The 18,496-nt window shown below is 45.9% G+C and overlaps 1 protein-coding gene across 1 annotated transcript in view; it reads right to left on the reverse strand.

Moving 5' to 3' along the window:
- Nucleotides 1–18,496, reverse strand: part of Rgl (Ral guanine nucleotide dissociation stimulator-like) — a 102,864-nt gene that overhangs the window by 71,675 nt on the left and 12,693 nt on the right. The window contains exons 3-5 of the mRNA XM_084587841.1: nucleotides 15,485–15,681; nucleotides 13,726–13,791; nucleotides 4,893–5,077 (exon numbers count right to left, since the gene is read on the reverse strand). Of these exons, the coding sequence (XP_084443967.1) occupies nucleotides 4,893–5,077; nucleotides 13,726–13,791; nucleotides 15,485–15,681 (448 nt within the window). The remainder of the gene's footprint in view (nucleotides 1–4,892; nucleotides 5,078–13,725; nucleotides 13,792–15,484; nucleotides 15,682–18,496) is intronic.

Consider the following 18,496-nt stretch of genomic DNA (forward strand, 5'->3'; position numbering starts at 1 on the left):
TGTGCGCCAAGCCGACCATACGCGGCGGCGCATAGTTCGAATTATCCGCTGTGGAACCGGCTCGCGTTTGAATTAGCGGGCTTTTTTGTACACAGATCTCTGTGGAGATTGGCCGGACCAAGTAGTGTAGTTTGAATTATCCGAAAATTCCAATTATCAAGGTTCGAATTAACGAGCTTTCACTGTACCTGCGAAACACATGCAATGCAGGGTCTACAAACATGGCCGCCTGATTAACACAGAAAAAATAATGTTTAATAATTGAAGCACAACAAACACAATTTTGTCAAAATGCCCTGCTGCTGCACGATATTCCGTGACTAACCGACTTAAACCGTCTGTATTTTTTCCGAACATGACCGGTAACCCGAATTGCATCCAAGAACAAGGCACCACCTCAGAGTTTTTTTCCGTCGATGTCAACGCCATTTCTCCTAGCGCGCAACAAGGGTGTTCAAGCAGCAGACGCAGGAAATCACAGCACCAACGGGCCAAACCAATCCAACCTCACATTGACTTCCTTCACCTGCTTACGCCTGCTCGGGAACGGACGGCGCCCCAGACCACAGCGCCCCATTCGACCCTAGCAGCAGTCACGCTCGGAGAGCCACCTCTCTTTATGGAAAGCGCGCCAAGTTCATCACACCTCGTTTTCTAGCCACCCTAACAGGAGGTTCTGGAAAAGAGCGGTGTTCGTCCATGGTGTGGCCTGTGGAGATCACCATGTTTGCAACCTTTTTGCGGACTTCTTTTATCAAGTAAACTGTAGCAGCGTAGTTAAAAGGTAATTGAGGAGCACTGGGGACCACAGGTGCCAGGGCCTCTAATTCTCGGTGCACAATGCAGGTGAAGTTGTGTTGTGTAGACTGCTGCCAAGTCGCTGAATCAGTGCAGGTGGAAATAGCAGCGGTGTTCGGCAGGTGGTCGAGAGTGGAACCGGTTTTTGGAGGACAACGATATCTATCCTAACACCATGATAGGATTTAGACCGCATTTGGCCGCATGCGATGTCATGCTGCAGCTAAAAGAACAGATCATACACAATTCAACGGTAGACACCAGGGTGATCGTTGGTCTAGACGTGTCAAAAGCTTTTGATAACGTGAAGCACTCGGCTATTCTGCAGAATCTCAGTGCATTAGATGTTGGAGTTCGCACGTACAACTACATACGCGACTTCCTCAGCGATAGAACGGCAACTAAGTATGGGGGGACACACAGTAGAAGGTATTCGACTGGGAAACAAAGCCACACCACAGGGATCGGTGTTGTCCCCGACGCTGTTTAATATCGCCATGATTGGTCTCCCCCCAAAACTAGACGAAATCCAAGGGCTACACCATACATTATATGCAGATGACCTGACTCTGTGGATGTGCAGGGGCAGTGACGGTGAAATTGAACAGACACTCCAGCGGGCAATCGAAGTTATAGAAAGATACTTAGAACCGATCGGGCTCAGATGTTCGGCCGAGAAATCGGAAGCGCTCGTTCTCACGTCAATGCGATCGCCCCATCGTCGGCGTATAAAGCAGGATAACCCGAAAATAACACTCAGGGTCAACGGTAACGTTATACCAACGGTGGCAACCATTAGAGTTCTGGGATTACGAATTCAGGCCAACGGCAGGAACTCGGAAACGATACAGAGGCTAGACGCTAGCACCAGTCAAACCTGTAGACTCCTGAAGCGGATCGCAAACAAACATGCGGGAATGAAAGAAGCTAACCTCCTTAGGCTAGTCCAGTCTTTTATAATCAGTAGGATAGTCTACGTGGCGCCGTATTTACGGCTTCACAAGGCAGAAAAGGAGAAACTTTACGTTCTCATTCGTAAAGGGATAAAAACGGCACTAGGTTTACCACCCAATACATCGACAAACAAGATTATGAGACTAGGGGTCTCCAATACCCTCGAAGAGCTCATTGAAGCTGCAAGGACTTCACAATACCAGAGACTGCTGCGCAGTCGTACTGGTCGGAGCATTTTGGAAAAACTGGGGTATGAGCCGCAAGCATGCTCCAGACATACAGAAAAAGTACCTAGACAGGTTAGAGACAAATTAAAAATACCTCCGCTCCCCAAAAACATGCACCCCGTTTACCATGAGAGCCGGAGGAGTGACAGAGCAACAGCGCTGCAAGCCCGTTTTGAGGGAAGACAGGACGTCTTATATACAGATGCCGCACAATGCGCGAACGGTAGGGGACGTGTTTCAGTAGCAACTAGAGAAGACGGGGGCTCGGTAGTATGCTGCAGCACCCGAAATTCGACCACAACGGAGGCAGAAGAGGTGGCCATCGCGCTAGCTCTAACACAACAAGTCAAAATTATAGTTACAGACTCGAAATCAGCGATTAGAAACTGACGCGGGCCGCATTTCGGCCATAGCAGCAAGAGTGTTGGCCAGTGGTTCACCACCGGCAGAGCAGGTCGCGCTCATTTGGACACCGGCGCACCAGGGGTTGAGGGGGAACGAGGAAGCGCACGTACTGGCCAGAGGATTAGCTACATTCCGGGATCCCAGTGACGACTTATGCGCAACCCCGCACCCCTTGCGCGATGAGGAGCCCCTGCAATTCGACGATGACCTTAACACCTACCAAGATATCCTAAATCATTACAAATTAGGCAGATCAGTACTACCAAAAGCGTGTAAGCAACTCACCAAAAGCGAGGTGGTTATGTGGCGTAAGCTACAGACTGGAGTATTCCCGAACCCCCAGCTTTACAGCAAGTGGCACCCGGAAATTTTTAGCCCCAGGTGCAAACGTTGCGATGGCATAGCGGACATGATCCATATGATATGGACGTGTCCTAGATTTGGAGAACCTGACCGAACAGATGAGTCCTGGGAGGCACTACTTCTCAAGCAGGACGAAAAAGGGCAACGAGAAGTCATCCGTCTTGCCCTGGCCGCTGCTAAGATCCAAGGGATCCAGGTCGACGGCTGAGGGGGAGGACATGGTTGGGACAGAGCTTCGCCTCGGATCCTCACCAACCTTTTGACGGGTGCAATAAATGTTATTTCTCTCCCTCTCTCGGCAGGTGATCAAAATGAAGCGATATCCGACTAAGTTAGCTTGTTCGAAGAGGCAACAGGTCTGCAAGACGGCATCGATGGTTGCACAGTCTTTGCATAGTAAAAGATTGAAGGCGTCGTCGGCAATACCTTTGAGAGTATAGCAGACTTTGTCCTCCTCAGTCACGCCCTTGTCAATCTGACGGCACAAAGCGAGAACGTTTTGTGTGTAGGCAACGTACGGTTCCATGGTTGTTTGTGCGCATGACGCCAGGTCTTACTTGGCGGTGAGCAGGTTTCCAATGGGCTTTCCAAACAGATCATGTATCTTTTGCTTGCAAACTTCCTATGAAGTTAGTTCTGGCTCATGTATGAAGTACCACTTGCGCGCTGTGCCTGTCAAAAAGAAGACAAGATTGGCCAACATCAGAGTGGCATCCCACTGATTATTCATGCTGGCACGCTCATACAGGTCGAGCCAGTTGTCTACGTCGACACTGTTGTCATTGCCACAGAACGGGCCAGGGTCGCGGGGCTGGACCATGACAATGGCTTGTGGGGCCATTGAAGAGGAGGCGGTACCTGCTGGGTCGGCGGCAGTGGCATGTTAATGGGTGCATTGTGACGACCGCTGCGGAGGTACAGCATGGGGTACGGGAATTGAACTGCAGCCTCCACCAAGAAGTTACAGGGGCCTAGATATGGCCAGTTAATGCAGCACAGTTAGCACAGTAGTGCCCAGCTAACCGCATACACACTGCAACGTCGTCATCCCTCAGCGCAATCGCTCAATTCTTCTTCGTCACAATATGAACCCTCGCTTATTATTAGAGACAGGATCACTAGACACTAAGAACGTATGTTTTAAGCACCGAAAATAGGCGGCTAAAGAAAACTCATTGCGGATAAAAAAAAACACAGATAAACGCACACAGGTACAACTAGTAAAATGCACATATATAAGCACTATATAAAAAGAAGTGTTAAGCCTATTTGTTAACGCCCAATTTGTGCTCACATGTAGGAAACTTATGGAGATGCCTGAACTCCATCTTAAAAGGACACCAACACCCTCTGGTCAAAAATAATTTCTGGCCTGGTGACTGTGAGGCATTCTCCTCAGAATGCGTGGCCACAAAAATTTTTTGAAATGGACCCCATCGTGAATGTCTGTTTAGAAAGAATGGCCCGAAAAACAAACCTGTCCGAAGGCGCGAAAACTGGAAGACTGGCAATGGGAAGCAGACGACACAGTGGAAAAGGTTGTCAAGCACACTTTTTGTGGTCAAACAGGCATCCAACGGCCCATCCAGCTCCAAGCAGGTGCAAATCCCAGTGCTCTGGCAATGTTCAACACTCTCCTTAGAGATGAGATCTGGAGCACTATCGCATTACACACAAATGCCTTTGCATGTGAGAAACAGTCTGCATCTCGATACCAATTGGCATGAAAGAACGCCGAATAAAATAAAACTATGTGCTGAACCCATTAAGGCTATGCTTAGTTTGCAAGATACACGGGAAAAGTCTGAGAGCCGGTGGAAGTGTAAAAAATGTGAAGTTTCACTTCACATGCCTGTATGCTTCAAAGCTTTCCACCATGCAAATCATATTAGACGTTCGGATGCAGCAATCCCTTCTGAACAGAATAAAGCATATTTGTCCTTCTATGATGCGCGCAGAGGAATTAATTGCATCTTTTGTAGAGCGCCTCGCGCGCCGAACGTGTGCTGCGATTTTGGCGCGGAATACCAGGCAGGAAAAGTCGCGGCAGGCGCAGAATCCAATGGGTTAATGGCACCCTTCAGCTGCTTCCCCCCCCCCCCCCCCCACACACACACTTTCACAAGCAAAGGTAACCTAACATACCTTTCTCAGGGTCTCTTGCAAGAAACTGCTGCAGCCGCTGTCTAGCTCGCACCTCCAGACTGGAACCAGGTTCCAGTTGAGCCTGGGCCAGGTCAAGCAGCTGGTGCAGCACTGAGAACTGGGGTGGCTCATACAGATCTTCCGGGTACATGTCCAACCACACCACCAGGGTCTGAACCAGTGCCCTGAACACAAACAGACACTGAAGCAACTTCCTCTTCACTGTGCTCCTCCATACCTTTACTTAATATTGCTTGCTAGCTTTACGCATGCTTTATTTAGGATGCTTAACCAGTCAATAAGCAAAGACAAATTAACCTTTATTATCGTCAGATGTTGAGGCCAAATGTCTGCTCTTAATTGAGGAAAAAAAGGGCTGAAAGTGCTCATGTTTGTGCCCAACCTTAAAGAGATCTCACACTGACCAGAATGTGTAAAGTTTATTTATAGTGGCTTTGCATCACAGTGTATATACCGTATTTACTCGCATAATGATCACACTTTTTTTTTTTAAATACTGATGCAAATTTCGGGGTGCGATCATTACGCGGGGTAAATTTTCTACAAAAAATTTTTGAGCACCGAAAACGCAAACAAGTTGCAGGTCAGACGTCTTAGAACATATATCTCGATTACAACCAAAAATAAAAGCTGAGTAAGGCTTACCTTCGCAATAAACACGCACACTAAGCATCACATGGAGTGCACAATGCCCATTTATTTTTTTTCGTCAGTACTCTAATCAAAGTCTGAATCCTCGCCATCCTCGCTTTCACTGCTGCACGACTCATCAGAAACGGCAGTGTCGTCGCTGGGAGCATCTTCACAATTCCACAGGAAGTCATCTTCCGTTCCATCCAAAGCGTTAGATATGCCTGTCTTCTTAAAACTCTTAGCCACTACCTCGTCGGGGATACTGCTCCACGCTTCTGTGATTCACGAGCACAGCATCTCCACGGATGGCCTTCTAATCTTTCCGCTCGGCGTCAAATCATGCTGGCCCATCGCCATCCACTCAGCATAAAGTCGTCGAACATTGTCCTTGAACGGTTTGTTCAAAGACACGTCGAGAGGCTGCAGCAGTGAAGTCCCTTCGGAATAGTCTTCCGTTTGAAGATCATGTATGGTGGCAGCTTCCGCCCGTCGGCCGTCACAGCAAGCATGACTGTGCATCACTGTTTTTCTGCGCCAGACGTCTTCACGAGGACGCTCCGAGCACCCTTCTCGTTCACAGTTGTATTCCGGGGCATGTCGAACGTCAGTGGAGTTTGATCGGAGTTTCCAATTTGCGACATGAGGTAACCGCATTTTTCGCGAAGCCTAGTGACGAAGTGATGGAAGTCTATCACTTTGCTTTCATACGCGGCTGGGAGCCGCTGGCACAACGACGTCGCCGCCTCAGGGAAAGTCCATTCCGTCGCATAAAGCGAGTCGTCCAACCGGAGCTAGCGCGGAAATCCTTTGCGGCGAATCCCAGCTTCCTGGCAGTTGTGCGCACCTGCGTCTGTATCATTTCTAATGACACTGCAACAACCAACCGCCTCCTCAACACGAGGGAACATGCCCGTTTTGGGTCCACGGAAAGCCCGCCGTGTCTTGTTCGTAGCCATCAGCTTCTAGCGCTGCTTCTTCCAATAGCGTATCCTCATTTCGTCCACGCCAAAATGCCTACCAGCAGCGCGGTTGCCATGCTCCAGTGCATAGTCGACAGCCTTGAGCTTGAACGCGGCGGTGTAACTGGCATACCGCCCCATGGTGAAATGGCGTAAACTCGCACAAAAACACAAAGCACGCTACGACGCTGCCGAATTGCAAAATGGCGAACGCCGCAAAGCATGGAATCATGGGAACTCCAACGTTACTAGACTAGGTTGGGAACTCGTCGGAATGCATTCGCTGCGGGATGACTGCAGATGAACCACCAGGCGGCTCCATGTTCGGGGTGCGATCATTACGCAGGGAATTTAAAAAATGGAATTTTGATCTCAAAATTCAGGGGTGCGATCATTACGTGAGTGCGATCATTATGAGAGTAAATATGGTAGACTAAGTACTCTACAGTATCCAAGAAACGAGAATTTAAAATTTCAAATCGGCACTGCAAATTGCATAAAACACACTGAGGTGACCTCTTGCAACAAAATGCTGTCGCTATCAGTGTGGTACACAATGCAATCGCATGTAAAAAAAATCTCACCAATTTTTTGAAGGGCACAGTGTTTCTTTTGGAAGTGCTCGCCATGGTTCGGACTCTTTCCAGAGCATACCCTTCCAAAAAAGCAATGCTCCTTTCGCACCAATTATAAGGTGCTTTTAGCATTGTGGAAGACCAGTTTCCTTCTCTGTCACCATGCCTAACCAACACCCCTTTACAATAAAACACATTGTTGGGCTAGTTGGTGCATTGCATGAAGTAAGACTAACCGGCTAAGAAGACGCACACAGGAAAAATCGACCAGCCTCTTTCTTTCTGTGTCGATTTTTCCTGTGTGCATCTTCTTGGCCGGTTAGTCTTACTTCACCCCTTTACACTTTGGGATGGTGCCGGATGGGTGCAAATTATCTCCCCCATAGGGGAAGCGGAAACAGCGCCAAGAGCGACACTGAGACAGACTTTCATGTGGAGTTTCGCAAAGAGACAAGAGGGTTCAGGATACTGCCGACAAAGAGAGTGCATACCTGCCAGGTCTCCTGAATTATCTGGGAGACTCCCGAATCTTGAAGCTTTTGTATGATTGTATGACCAAAAGAGATATCTCTCGGAAATGCTCCCACGTTTAGCCAAATCCTTTTTCTAGTCTGGCCACATAGCTCCAAGGCTATCTACCACTTGACACAGATTGACATCGTGATCAGTGAAAGGTCTCAAAAACATAGTTGGCCAAGCGCAGTAGTTAAAACTACCAGAACTACTTTCACTTTGCTGTTTGAGACTGTAGAGCCGGCACCGCTTGGGGCGGTTCAGGCGTGGTGCTAAGGTCTGGTTTTGTCTAAAGTTCCAGTGGCTTAATTTCTGCCTATAATGTTTCTACACTAACACTGGCTTTTGCTTAGGCAACTTCCGTGTTTACTTGCGTTCTTTGTTACCTTCGGCAGCTCAGCTGCATGGTCTAGTGCAGTTTCCAAGAGGCGTGCGTTGTGTGTTGTTTAGTGCCGCGTTAATGTAGTCTTAGGCCATGGTGCTAAGCAAAGAGCGCAAGAAATACCTTCAGGTCTTCTTAAGCAGTATACTGCAGATTTTGGATGTATTGTGCTGTCTCGGAAAGGCGAGCATCATGCATTTTGCACAGTTTGCAATTGTGACAGAATCTCGCACGGCGGCAGAACATACTTGGCTACGCACATTTCGTCTAAGAAGCACTCAAGCAGCCTTCAATGCCAAGACAAGCAACAGCATTCCCAAGATTTCTTCGGTGCACAAGACGACAGCGATGTCATCCGTGCGGAGTGCTTGTTTACAGATTTCTTGTTGGAGCATAACGTCTCGCTGAGCGCCTCTGAGCACGTGGGACCTCTGTTGCGCAAAATGTTCCCAAAATCTGACGTTGCAATGTGCTATACACGTTCTAGAACCAAGACGACAGCTAGTGTTGGTGAAATGGCGCATCACGCACAAGAGAGTACGGTGAGTGCCCTGAAAAAGTTTTCAGTTGCCGTGGATGGCAGTAACGACAGCCAAGCGCAGCTGTAACCAATCGTGGTTACATATTTTGTTGAATTCAGCGTGATCGATAGCTAACTTCTTGCGCTGAGCACCCTAGAGGGCCAGTCTGCTGATAGATACTCTGAATTCCTTGTACATACCATTGTCTAACTGCATAGCTTTTGGCTCTGACAACGCCAGTGTCATGCTGGGAAAGAAAAATGGCGTAGCGGCAGCACTGACTGAAGCCCATGACAGCGTTATTTTATAATAATTGGCTGACCGTGCCATTTATGCAACATTGCAGCAAAAAAAGCGGCGTGTTGCCTCCCAGCGAAGGTGGACGAAGTGCTTGTAGATATTTTTTTTTTATTTGGAAAAAAGTACAAAAAGAAAAGCTGCCCTTAAGCATTTCCAAGAAATGCATAACGTTGAGTACCGAAAAATTCTGAAGCTCGCGCCAACCCGATGGCTGTCGCTTGGGAAATGCCTGGAAAGGCTAATGAATCAATGGGGACCTCTATTGAGTTTTTTCCTTCATGAGGTGAAAAAAGAAGCCACAAGTGCGCAATTTCTGTCATACTACCAAATTCCAAAGGCTCCAGTGGTGTCGGCGCAAAGTACAGAACTGGAACACATGCCGTGCAAATTGAAGAGAAAGAAGGCAGCAGGTGCTGCACCAGTGGCAGTGAAAAAGGCTAAGACCACTGATATGGTGAACCAGAGTAGGCCCCCATGCATAACACGTGAAGAGAGGCTGTTTCAGTTTTTGAGCTTGGACCTCAACAAAGCGTGCTGTTTTTTTTTTTTTTTAATAACACCATTCCTGCCTTTGAGGCATTAAACTGTTGGCTGCAGTCTCAGGCTCCTGAAATACACGCATTGCAATCTGTACTTTTTGAGCTTCTTGAAGACCTCCTTTCAAGGTTTGTGCAGCCACGCCTACTAAAGGAACACAAGGACCTACTTACAATTGATTACCATGACAAAGATGGACAGAAGGATGATGAAGACATTGTGGTGGGACTGGAAGCCAAACGCATTGTTCAGAAACTCAAGCCAAGTGAGCAAGAACAATTTTATGAAGCTGTTCGAAGTACATGATCGCTGCCTGAGATTATATTCGCCTCAAATTCCCTTTAGCTGACAATGCAGTAATTAATTCAAGAGTCGCAAATCTGAAATCCATCGACACTATGTCCTTTCAGAATGTGCCTTCCTTTGTGGAGCGGTTTCTGGTCTTACTGCCACTAAAGCAGCAAGAGTTGAAAGACCAAGCTTTGAATTTTCTGGAAATGGAATTTGTCAAACTTCAGGCGTTTGACATTCCTCAAGATGTGCTGCAAGAGGACCGTGCTGACAGGCAGTGGAGCGCCATCTCCAAGCTGAAAGGCGCAGATGGGCAAAAGAAATTTAGCCGTATCTCAGCAGTAATGCTTGGAATCCTCTATATACCACACAGCAATGCTGAATGTGAGAGGCAGTTCAGTATTGTAAAAAAAACATCGCACCCAGTTCAGATCATCCATGTCCGACACAACCCTATGTCACATTCTTTTGGCTAAATGTCGCAGCAGCGAACAGTATTACTCTCGGCAGTACTCAAAGGAATTTCTGAAAAGGGCAGCATCTGCCACATTGAAGATTTGCCAACAGTGAGCAGTGATTTGGCATGTCAGTGGTTTTCAAACAAAAACCACCCAATTCCTGCTCTTTTGAACCAAATAAAAACAACTCATTCAATAAAAATGCCTAGTAACTCTTTCATTCCCTCCCCGGTCCGATAAGATCTCCCTAATGCCTTTTCTGTGAACCTGGCAGGTATGCGAATGGTCACCTCTTGCCACCCCGTACGCCAAACGCTAAGGGTTGGCCTAGTGCAAAGTATACGGTGCTGACGAGGAAACCCGTCACGCACGGCCACTTGTCTTTTGGTTCTGGACAGTGAAACAATCTGTACCCACGGCAGACGCCAAGGTATGGGTTTGCCCACGGAATGCAGTGGGCACAGGAGATCTCTGCAGTCATACTTAGCTCATTCAGACGTTTGGTGCAGAACTCGCACCCAGCAAGTCGGAAGCCCTTCTTACATAGCCGTCTCCTACCGACGAAGACCTCAATGATGTTGTATAGCTAGCTGGCACGCTCTGTGTTATTTGCAAGTACAATAAACAGACCCGAGTGTTTACACTGTGTCGTTCTGTCCCTTTGTTCCCTCTGTGGTTTACGTGCGAAGTCGCTGCACTCACGGAGTGGCAGCGGGGCGTTAGTCCCCCGCCACACCCCAGCATATTTTCTCAGCATTTCTCACTGGATGACGCCACACTGATTCGAATTTCTTGGCTCCAATCAGGCCAATCAGGCCTTTCGTCGAGGAGGCTTAATCCCCATGCCAAACAGTCTTGATTGTGGAGATTGATATGGAAGCTACTTTGCACTAAAAATGTTTAATTACTGACTGGTGGAAGAGGTTTGAATTAAACTTTTGCCCATGCCCAATCGTCATCATGGTCACTGCTGATGGTTTACAGCATCAGCCTACATAAAAATGAGTGCATGCACTGATTCAAAATTCCATAAAATTTTTACACACTGTTTTTCAAGAAAACATTATGGAATTGATCACTTTAGACTGCAAAATCTCCCTAGCACTTAAAAATACTGGATGCCTAAAACCAAGTGCTCTGTCTCTTTAAGGGCTCACCCATTATGTAAAGAGTGCGAAATGCAAGTAGATTTCTTAGAATTTTTATGGATATAAGTAATAATGTGCACTGAATACAAAGTAATAATTCAAACTACATTTTAGGCATTTTTGAGCAGGCCTTGCAATTCAACAAATGTTTAAGGATATTCTGGCTTTTCCTAGCAGTTTGATTACCCTTTGAAGTACATCCTGAGCAAAAATAAAATGATAAAGGTACTGAACACAGTGTGACAGTGAAAGCAAATGAGAGTTAGCAGAAAAAATGTAGATTAAATAGATATAGGCTCTGTTTAAATGGCTCCAAGCCTAATGCTCTTTTGCTCCTGCTGCTGGCATCTCATGAGCACATCTTTAAAACACCGAAGGCAGCATTTTAACGCACCACCACTAGAGCCCTCATTCAGCAATTTTGCCAATGTCTGTTCGGTCCCGGCCAGTGGAATTTGCATTCCCCGATATTGGCAATACTTATTTGCTCCTCGGCCTCTGGGAGATGGTAACTAGCAGGCAGTAATGGAGGCTAAAACAAACACTTTCTGGCCACTGCATTAGACCACAATGGTACTGCCGCAGGTGAACGTCCCTCGTGTCTCACTGCCACCCTCCTACACTGCGCTTTGCCCGTCGTCGTCTTCATCACTTCCATCTGTGCGCAATAGAACCAGAACATACTGATATCGCATTGCCCTCTCAAGGTGCTTTAAGTGGCCTCAAAATTTCAGCACACTACCACTAAGGCCACCACTAGCAGGATTTGCAGGTGTTTGTCTGCTTGACCTTGAAAAGAGCTTTCAACTCAAACCGAAATGAAAATTGAAATGCTGGCACATCAAATTTGCATATGGCCTACACACTAAACTGCCTGAATTCTTTTCTTTTAAGCACTTCGGCATGCCATCATTTCATCGCGGCAACACACTCCACGATGGTCCAGTGCATCTCGGCGCTGCTGTGGGCAACACTGCCACTCCCTACTCCGCCTCGTTGCCTGCAGAACCGAGACAGTTTATTAGCGACTGTCCCAACACCCTGACCTCTGCTCTCCAGCCCCTTGTTCCTCCCCCTGGCAGACTGGTACTCAGGCCAGATTTGGCCCGATCTCAGTGTCACCCACGCTACCAACCCATGCCACTGCTACGGCAGGCTCCACCGACCAGCAGTCACTCCCCTTACTTCTCCATCCTTCGTCCTTTCAATGGTATGTACCGATGTACAGGCTATTTCACACTAAGAAACTAAGAAACTGGGAGCACGTGACCAATACGCTATGAGAACAGCTGCTGCTGAGATTTGGGGAGAATGAGCTGTACCACGCGCATGTGTGGAAAAAAATTTAGCTTGTGGTTAAACCTGGAGTTACGTGAGAGCTATCTGCATGGCTACGCTTATGTTGAAAGTAAAGACATGGCTTTTGCACATAGTAGTTAACTCTATGGTTTCGGCTTTATGCCATAGGGGGCACTTTTGACCACTAAAGTGCGATGAGGCGAAATCCTCTATTGCGTGGTGGTCCGAAGCGCTCTAAACCCCTTTTTCTGTTTTTACTCCAACCTTCATAATGACATGATAGCGTAAGCTTTACATATAAAGCGCCGCTTTAACCGAGCCGTATGAACGTACCTGCATGGCCTAGGGATAATGTGAATGCAAGGAGTTTGGCAGGCTGATTCTGATATCGCCCTCCCATATGAAAGGAGAGACCCGAGTAGGCAGCTTCAGCCAAATGTAATTAATGCCAGGAAGCCCTATGTCCAATTAGTGCTCGGCCATGGCAGCTGCCAGCTACCGCCTCTCACAACTACTTTTTCTTTCTTCGCTCTTTGGACAGGCACGGACAGGCACGGCGAAATGGCGAAAGTGTGGCCAATGTAGCTCTCACTACAAAAAAGCAACCAGCTGTGCTTATTCCACATGTGAATTGGGTGCCGATTTACCCCGGCTGTTGGCAGCAGCGCTCCATGAAGCTCAGCGGCCACGTGCTCCCAGTTTCCCTCCAAGTGTGACACAGCCTGTACATGCATCGAAACTGCACAAACAAGAAAGAACTTATGCCCCTTACATACAAAAAAGCTATACAGTGGCCAAAAACACTTTTTGGCCAGAACAGAACCTTGCAGCCAAGTAAACCCCAATAAATTGTATTTTATATGCCAAGAACTTGGTTTTGGTTTTGTAGGGTTTAACATCCCAAAGTGACTCAGGCTATGAGAGGCGCCGTAGTGAAGGGCTCCGGAAATTTCGACCACCTGCGGTTCTTTAACGTGCACTGACATCGCACAGCACACGGGCACTATTACGTTTCGCCTCCACTGAAACGCAGCAGCCAGTGATCGGGGTCGAACCCGGGAACTCCAGCCCACCGCACCACTGCGGCGAGGCACTAAATACTACTGCCGAGATGGATTCCAAGTTTTTCCATATCGATTGGCTTTTTAAAAGCTATCCTTCACAAAATAACAGAGAAAAAAATGTGGTTAAATTACTTGTGATGCCGCTGAGATGTTGCGCTGAGGCCTTTTGCACCATCCCGATTCTTCAGCTCTCGAAACCTGCACAGATGCAAGTTTTTGCTTTTTACTAGCCACAGGAGACGGGTATGAAAGACAAATTTCTTATCGATTAACTGACTAAATGAATGACTGCCTTGATTTGAATGATATACACAATTTTTTTGTGATTAACACTGGGTTATGAGGCGTGCAGTAGTGGAGAGCTTTAAAACACTAGGAAAGAGATATATAATCTTTTTCCTAAAGATATCAATAATTAATAATTAATTAATCTAAGAAAGAGATTAATAACCCTAGATGAATAAGGAATGAGGCTTGCATAAGAGATGTAACATATAAAACAAATAATGAATCGTCTATTTAGGTGAGACAGTGATTAACAAGAGAAAGTTTACCTAGCCAAAAGTAGCAGATAATCATGTGGGGTCATGAGATTAGCAAATGTGTATCAATAGGGCAGCCATAGCAGGTGCAAAACTGGGTTGCTTGATTGCAGTCAGAGGCAAACCTTTGCCTTGCAGTGGACTTAACTTGGCTGAGGATTATGATTGGGCCTTAAAGCTGCTTCAGGACGTCCACTGCATCAATAACTAAACACTAGTACAGACTTCTTTGAAGCGCCTGTACTTTATTTTTTTTATGCCAATTTTGCACTGGCAACAATCTTCTTGATGTGTCTCGTGTCTAATCTGACATAGCTGGTAAGTGAGTCTTCACATGCATTCCACTCCTGTAGTTTGAAAACTACTGAACTGGTAAATCGAGCCTCATCAATCTGACAAAGCTTGCAAGGCAGGTATGCTTCCAAGCAGATGTGCGTGAATGTTTGCAAAGCTAGCACGAACAATAAAAACTGGGTGCAAACCAAATATTTTCAAGCGTATGTGAATAGTATCAGTAAAAGTATTTCAAACACTAAAGAAACTCCTTTTTCATGAAAGAAAGCTATGAAAAGAAACAATGATACTACAAACTAATCTTTTCTTTTTTTTTTGCCCATTTTTTGAACAACTGATTTCGGTGAAAAAAAACAAAAAAACAATATCACACCTTGAATTAATGCTCGCATAATGAAGGAGCTAAATTCTACTTATGAAGATATTATGGTAGACTCTTGCCAATTTGGACTAGCTTTATCTTGTGCATATCATCAAGCGCATCAAAAAAGGCTCCCCTAAACAAATTCGTAATAAATACTGAAGAAATTATTAGTACTTTTAGAGGTTGAATCGCAGAGAATTCAAGAAACCAGGTTCATAAAATGAAGTTCCAAACAGAATGCAAGTTAATCCTTCATGAGCATGAGCACTCGAATTTTTCCTTGATGCCATTTAAAAAAAAAGGAAAATCGAGCACATACTTTAAACAAAATACCAATGCGTGTTACACGTAATGGATCTCACCAAGGTACACTGCCGCTAAGAAGTCCACATCCAACATAGCAGCAGAGAAGACACCTAGTGATATGCAATGTCATTGCTCTAAACTTTAACCAGTCACATTTAGCCAGTCACAATGACACCACAGTGAAGCATGTTCTAATGTGTCACTGCTGTAGCTGAATTTCAGAAAGAATGCAACCTGTGCATGAAGCATCTGGGAAAATCTTAGCACACCAGTGAAAAAACGAATTTCCTCATCTTTGTTAGGCATGCTAGGAGCATTAAGCCATGCTGTTTTTCAGGACTCCACAGTCCCTCCAAGGCAGAGGAAGCGAAGTAGAATGGCACACCTGGCATGGAAAGCGTCCAGCACTTGCTGGGGGCTAGCAAATGACCGGTACGTGGCCAGGAACACATTGACATTTGTGGGCTCCAGGCCCCCCTCGTCGTCGGCCAAGTTGGCGATGATGGCCTCCAGGGACCCTGCCTTGATGACACGCACCCGCACAGTCTCCCATTCCAAGTGAGACACAGAGTCCTCAGAGTCCTGGGTAGAAAATGTAACGTCCCTTGACGTGTTTGAAACAAGCTTCTCAAAGAACAACAAGGAATCCTATTTTAAATAAATGGCCTTATTTTATGGGACTACTACATATTAGACACATTTGTTTCTGAAAAATAAACATTCAGTGACTCAAGGTCAAGCAAGCTGAGTGGTGCGGTAGCATCATAAAGCTCATACGCACGCCATTTCAAAGAAAGATCACTGATCGTTGTACCTACACCTGCCATTTTATTTCCACACTGCAAAAGGTTAGCTGCTCCCTTTTCTGTATTAGTTACTCTGAAACCCAAGGCAAATGTCCTCTCTCCAAATTTACTCCATTTCTGTAGGGGGTCACTTTAAAAAGTGGCTGTGATGCCGCGAGCCACAGAGCTCACATTAAAAGGACACTGAGAACAACCACATCCAATCAATGTCATGAGTAAAAATGAATTATCTGCTTCTTTCTGGGTACACAGACGCCTGTCTGGCAGCAAAAGATAGGGTTGCAACAGAATATTAAATTTAAAAATAAGCCACTCACAAAATTCCAACACATGACATCCGTACCAAAAAGGACTGGTTGCTGCTGCATTGAAGTGGATATAATAGTGCGGGCTAACCTCAAGGATACACGTGTAGAAATCTGCGTCGACACATGAATTTTAGTAGTATTAGTGAAATCAGCTGGTAACGGTAGCATGCGTGGCCTTTGAAGTTTATAAAGTAGCTCCTTTGTTTTTAGGCTTTATTTTCTTTCCTGAATTAATAAAGAAAATGAGAAGGGGGGAGGGGGGAGGGGGGCGTAAGTTTGAGACATCTTTTAAGCTCAAAATTGGGCAAAGCATTGGGTTATTCTACAAGAAGTTTCAAAGGTCATTATGATTTTGTCAGGTCAACGCTTTGCACAAACACGCAATTTACTTCATGCTGATGTTTTTGTGCAGAAGATAGAGTGACATATTTGGTTGGTTTGCGAGGTTTAACGTCCCAAGGCGACTCAGGCTATGAGAGACGCCGTAGTGGAGGACTCCGGAAATTTCGACCACCTGGGGTTCTTTAACATGCACTGACATCGTACAGCACACGGGCGCCTTGCTTTTCGCCTCCATCGAAAAGTGGCCGCCGAGGCCGGGATTCAATCCCGCGTCCTTGGGAACAGTAGTCGAGCGCCGTAACCACTGCGCCACCCCGGCGGGGTAGAATGACATATTTCCTTTGCTATTTCAACAAATAACTACTCAAATGCCAGCTTTCACCAAGAATGGTTCATCAAGCCAGATTTAAGTTGTCTATTACAATTATTTTGTTGAGTAAATTACCAATCTCCTACGCAGTACTTTTGCATCTATGGAAGCTTTTGAACACTGCAAAAACGATCATTCGACATCACAATGGCCATTTTAAATGTGCAAGAGCCTTGGAACATGATGTTGCCAGTATGAAAGTGCTCAATACAGTGATGCCATGGCCTCGATTTGGCCCCTTACAACATGCTTTTTAGAACCCTCCGAAAAAGAACAAGATATCTCAAACTATTTGTGATAAGAGTTTTGTGCACTGCAACATACTCATTTATTAGATTTGGGAACAACTCACATGTTCTCTAGAAGGTGCATTTTTCCAGTGAAAACAAAGCAACCCACTTTTGATGAAATTTGACAAGAGTGCTAGAATAAGGTGAAACCGGGTTTACCCGAAATTGACAGACCAAACTTATAAAGAGTCCAATTCTGGTAACAGTGGTCATTTCGCGATTAGAATGCGACGCCTTATTGGTGCCGACCAACATGCCTTTGTCCTCAGTATCCACTTAAAGAGTGACTCACATTTATTTTGTCCTTCAGTGGTTTGGACCATGCTGAGCCAATTTTATCACCACAGAGAAAACCCATCAACCCTAGCTTGTGGCAAGCTAGAATAAGTGCCTACTTCATGCGTTCACAAATTGACAAGCTAGATGCCTAGATGCACAGTAAAAAAAAGAATTTCAATTTTACGGCTACTGCATTAAGAGCCCCGTTGGAAGAAAAAGTTAGTCAAGGCATATGTCAGGTTGTGACTGCCACCTGCCAACCATAGCAGGTGGCAAGGGGAGAAAGAATAATATCCCCTTCTCCACTTGTAGCGGAGAGAAGGGAAAAGCTGGGAGAAGACGGCTGCTACAAGAACTTCCCCAAAAAATGACTTCGTAAAACTGATAATGACTAGTAATGACTCCGCACAACAACAATGATGCATACTAAAACTGAATGATTCAGCAAACAGCCCAGCGAAATTGCCGAGCAGTTTGCTCAGCACAGTTGAGCAAATAACTTTTAAAAAGCAAAGAAATGCGTGGCAAAATATACAAGAAAACGTGAGAAGATAACAAGCAAAAGAAAAGCAATTAAAACCAAGGGCAAGGCCTGTGATGACAACGCATTAACAATGACATCGCATAATGATAATTAGGTGCTCCCCTTACCAAATTCCACATATTGTCCACACATATTTCTTTCCACACTTCAAGGGTATGGAATAAACAACGGCTTCCGCACACTCCACAAAGCGACTCTGCGTGGAAGCAGTTTTTTATTTCATACCCTTGGGAAGGAATATGCGGGAAAGACTGGCAGATGCACTAATGAAAGGCTGAAAGAACACAAAAATAATGTCAATCAAGGAAGCAGGCATTTGGGAATCCATGCCAGAGATTGCCCGTCAAAAACTTGCTCCATGGAATTCACATGATGTAAAGTGCTAGGAAAACATAACGAGTAGCTGGTTCGTGAAATAATTTAGGCTGCTGTGATAGCCAGAATGTGGGGACAATGTG

Source organism: Amblyomma maculatum, chromosome 1 (genome assembly GCF_055883805.1).
Source record: "Amblyomma maculatum isolate TAMU_Amacu chromosome 1, ASM5588380v1, whole genome shotgun sequence".
NCBI lineage: Eukaryota > Metazoa > Arthropoda > Arachnida > Ixodida > Ixodidae > Amblyomma > Amblyomma maculatum.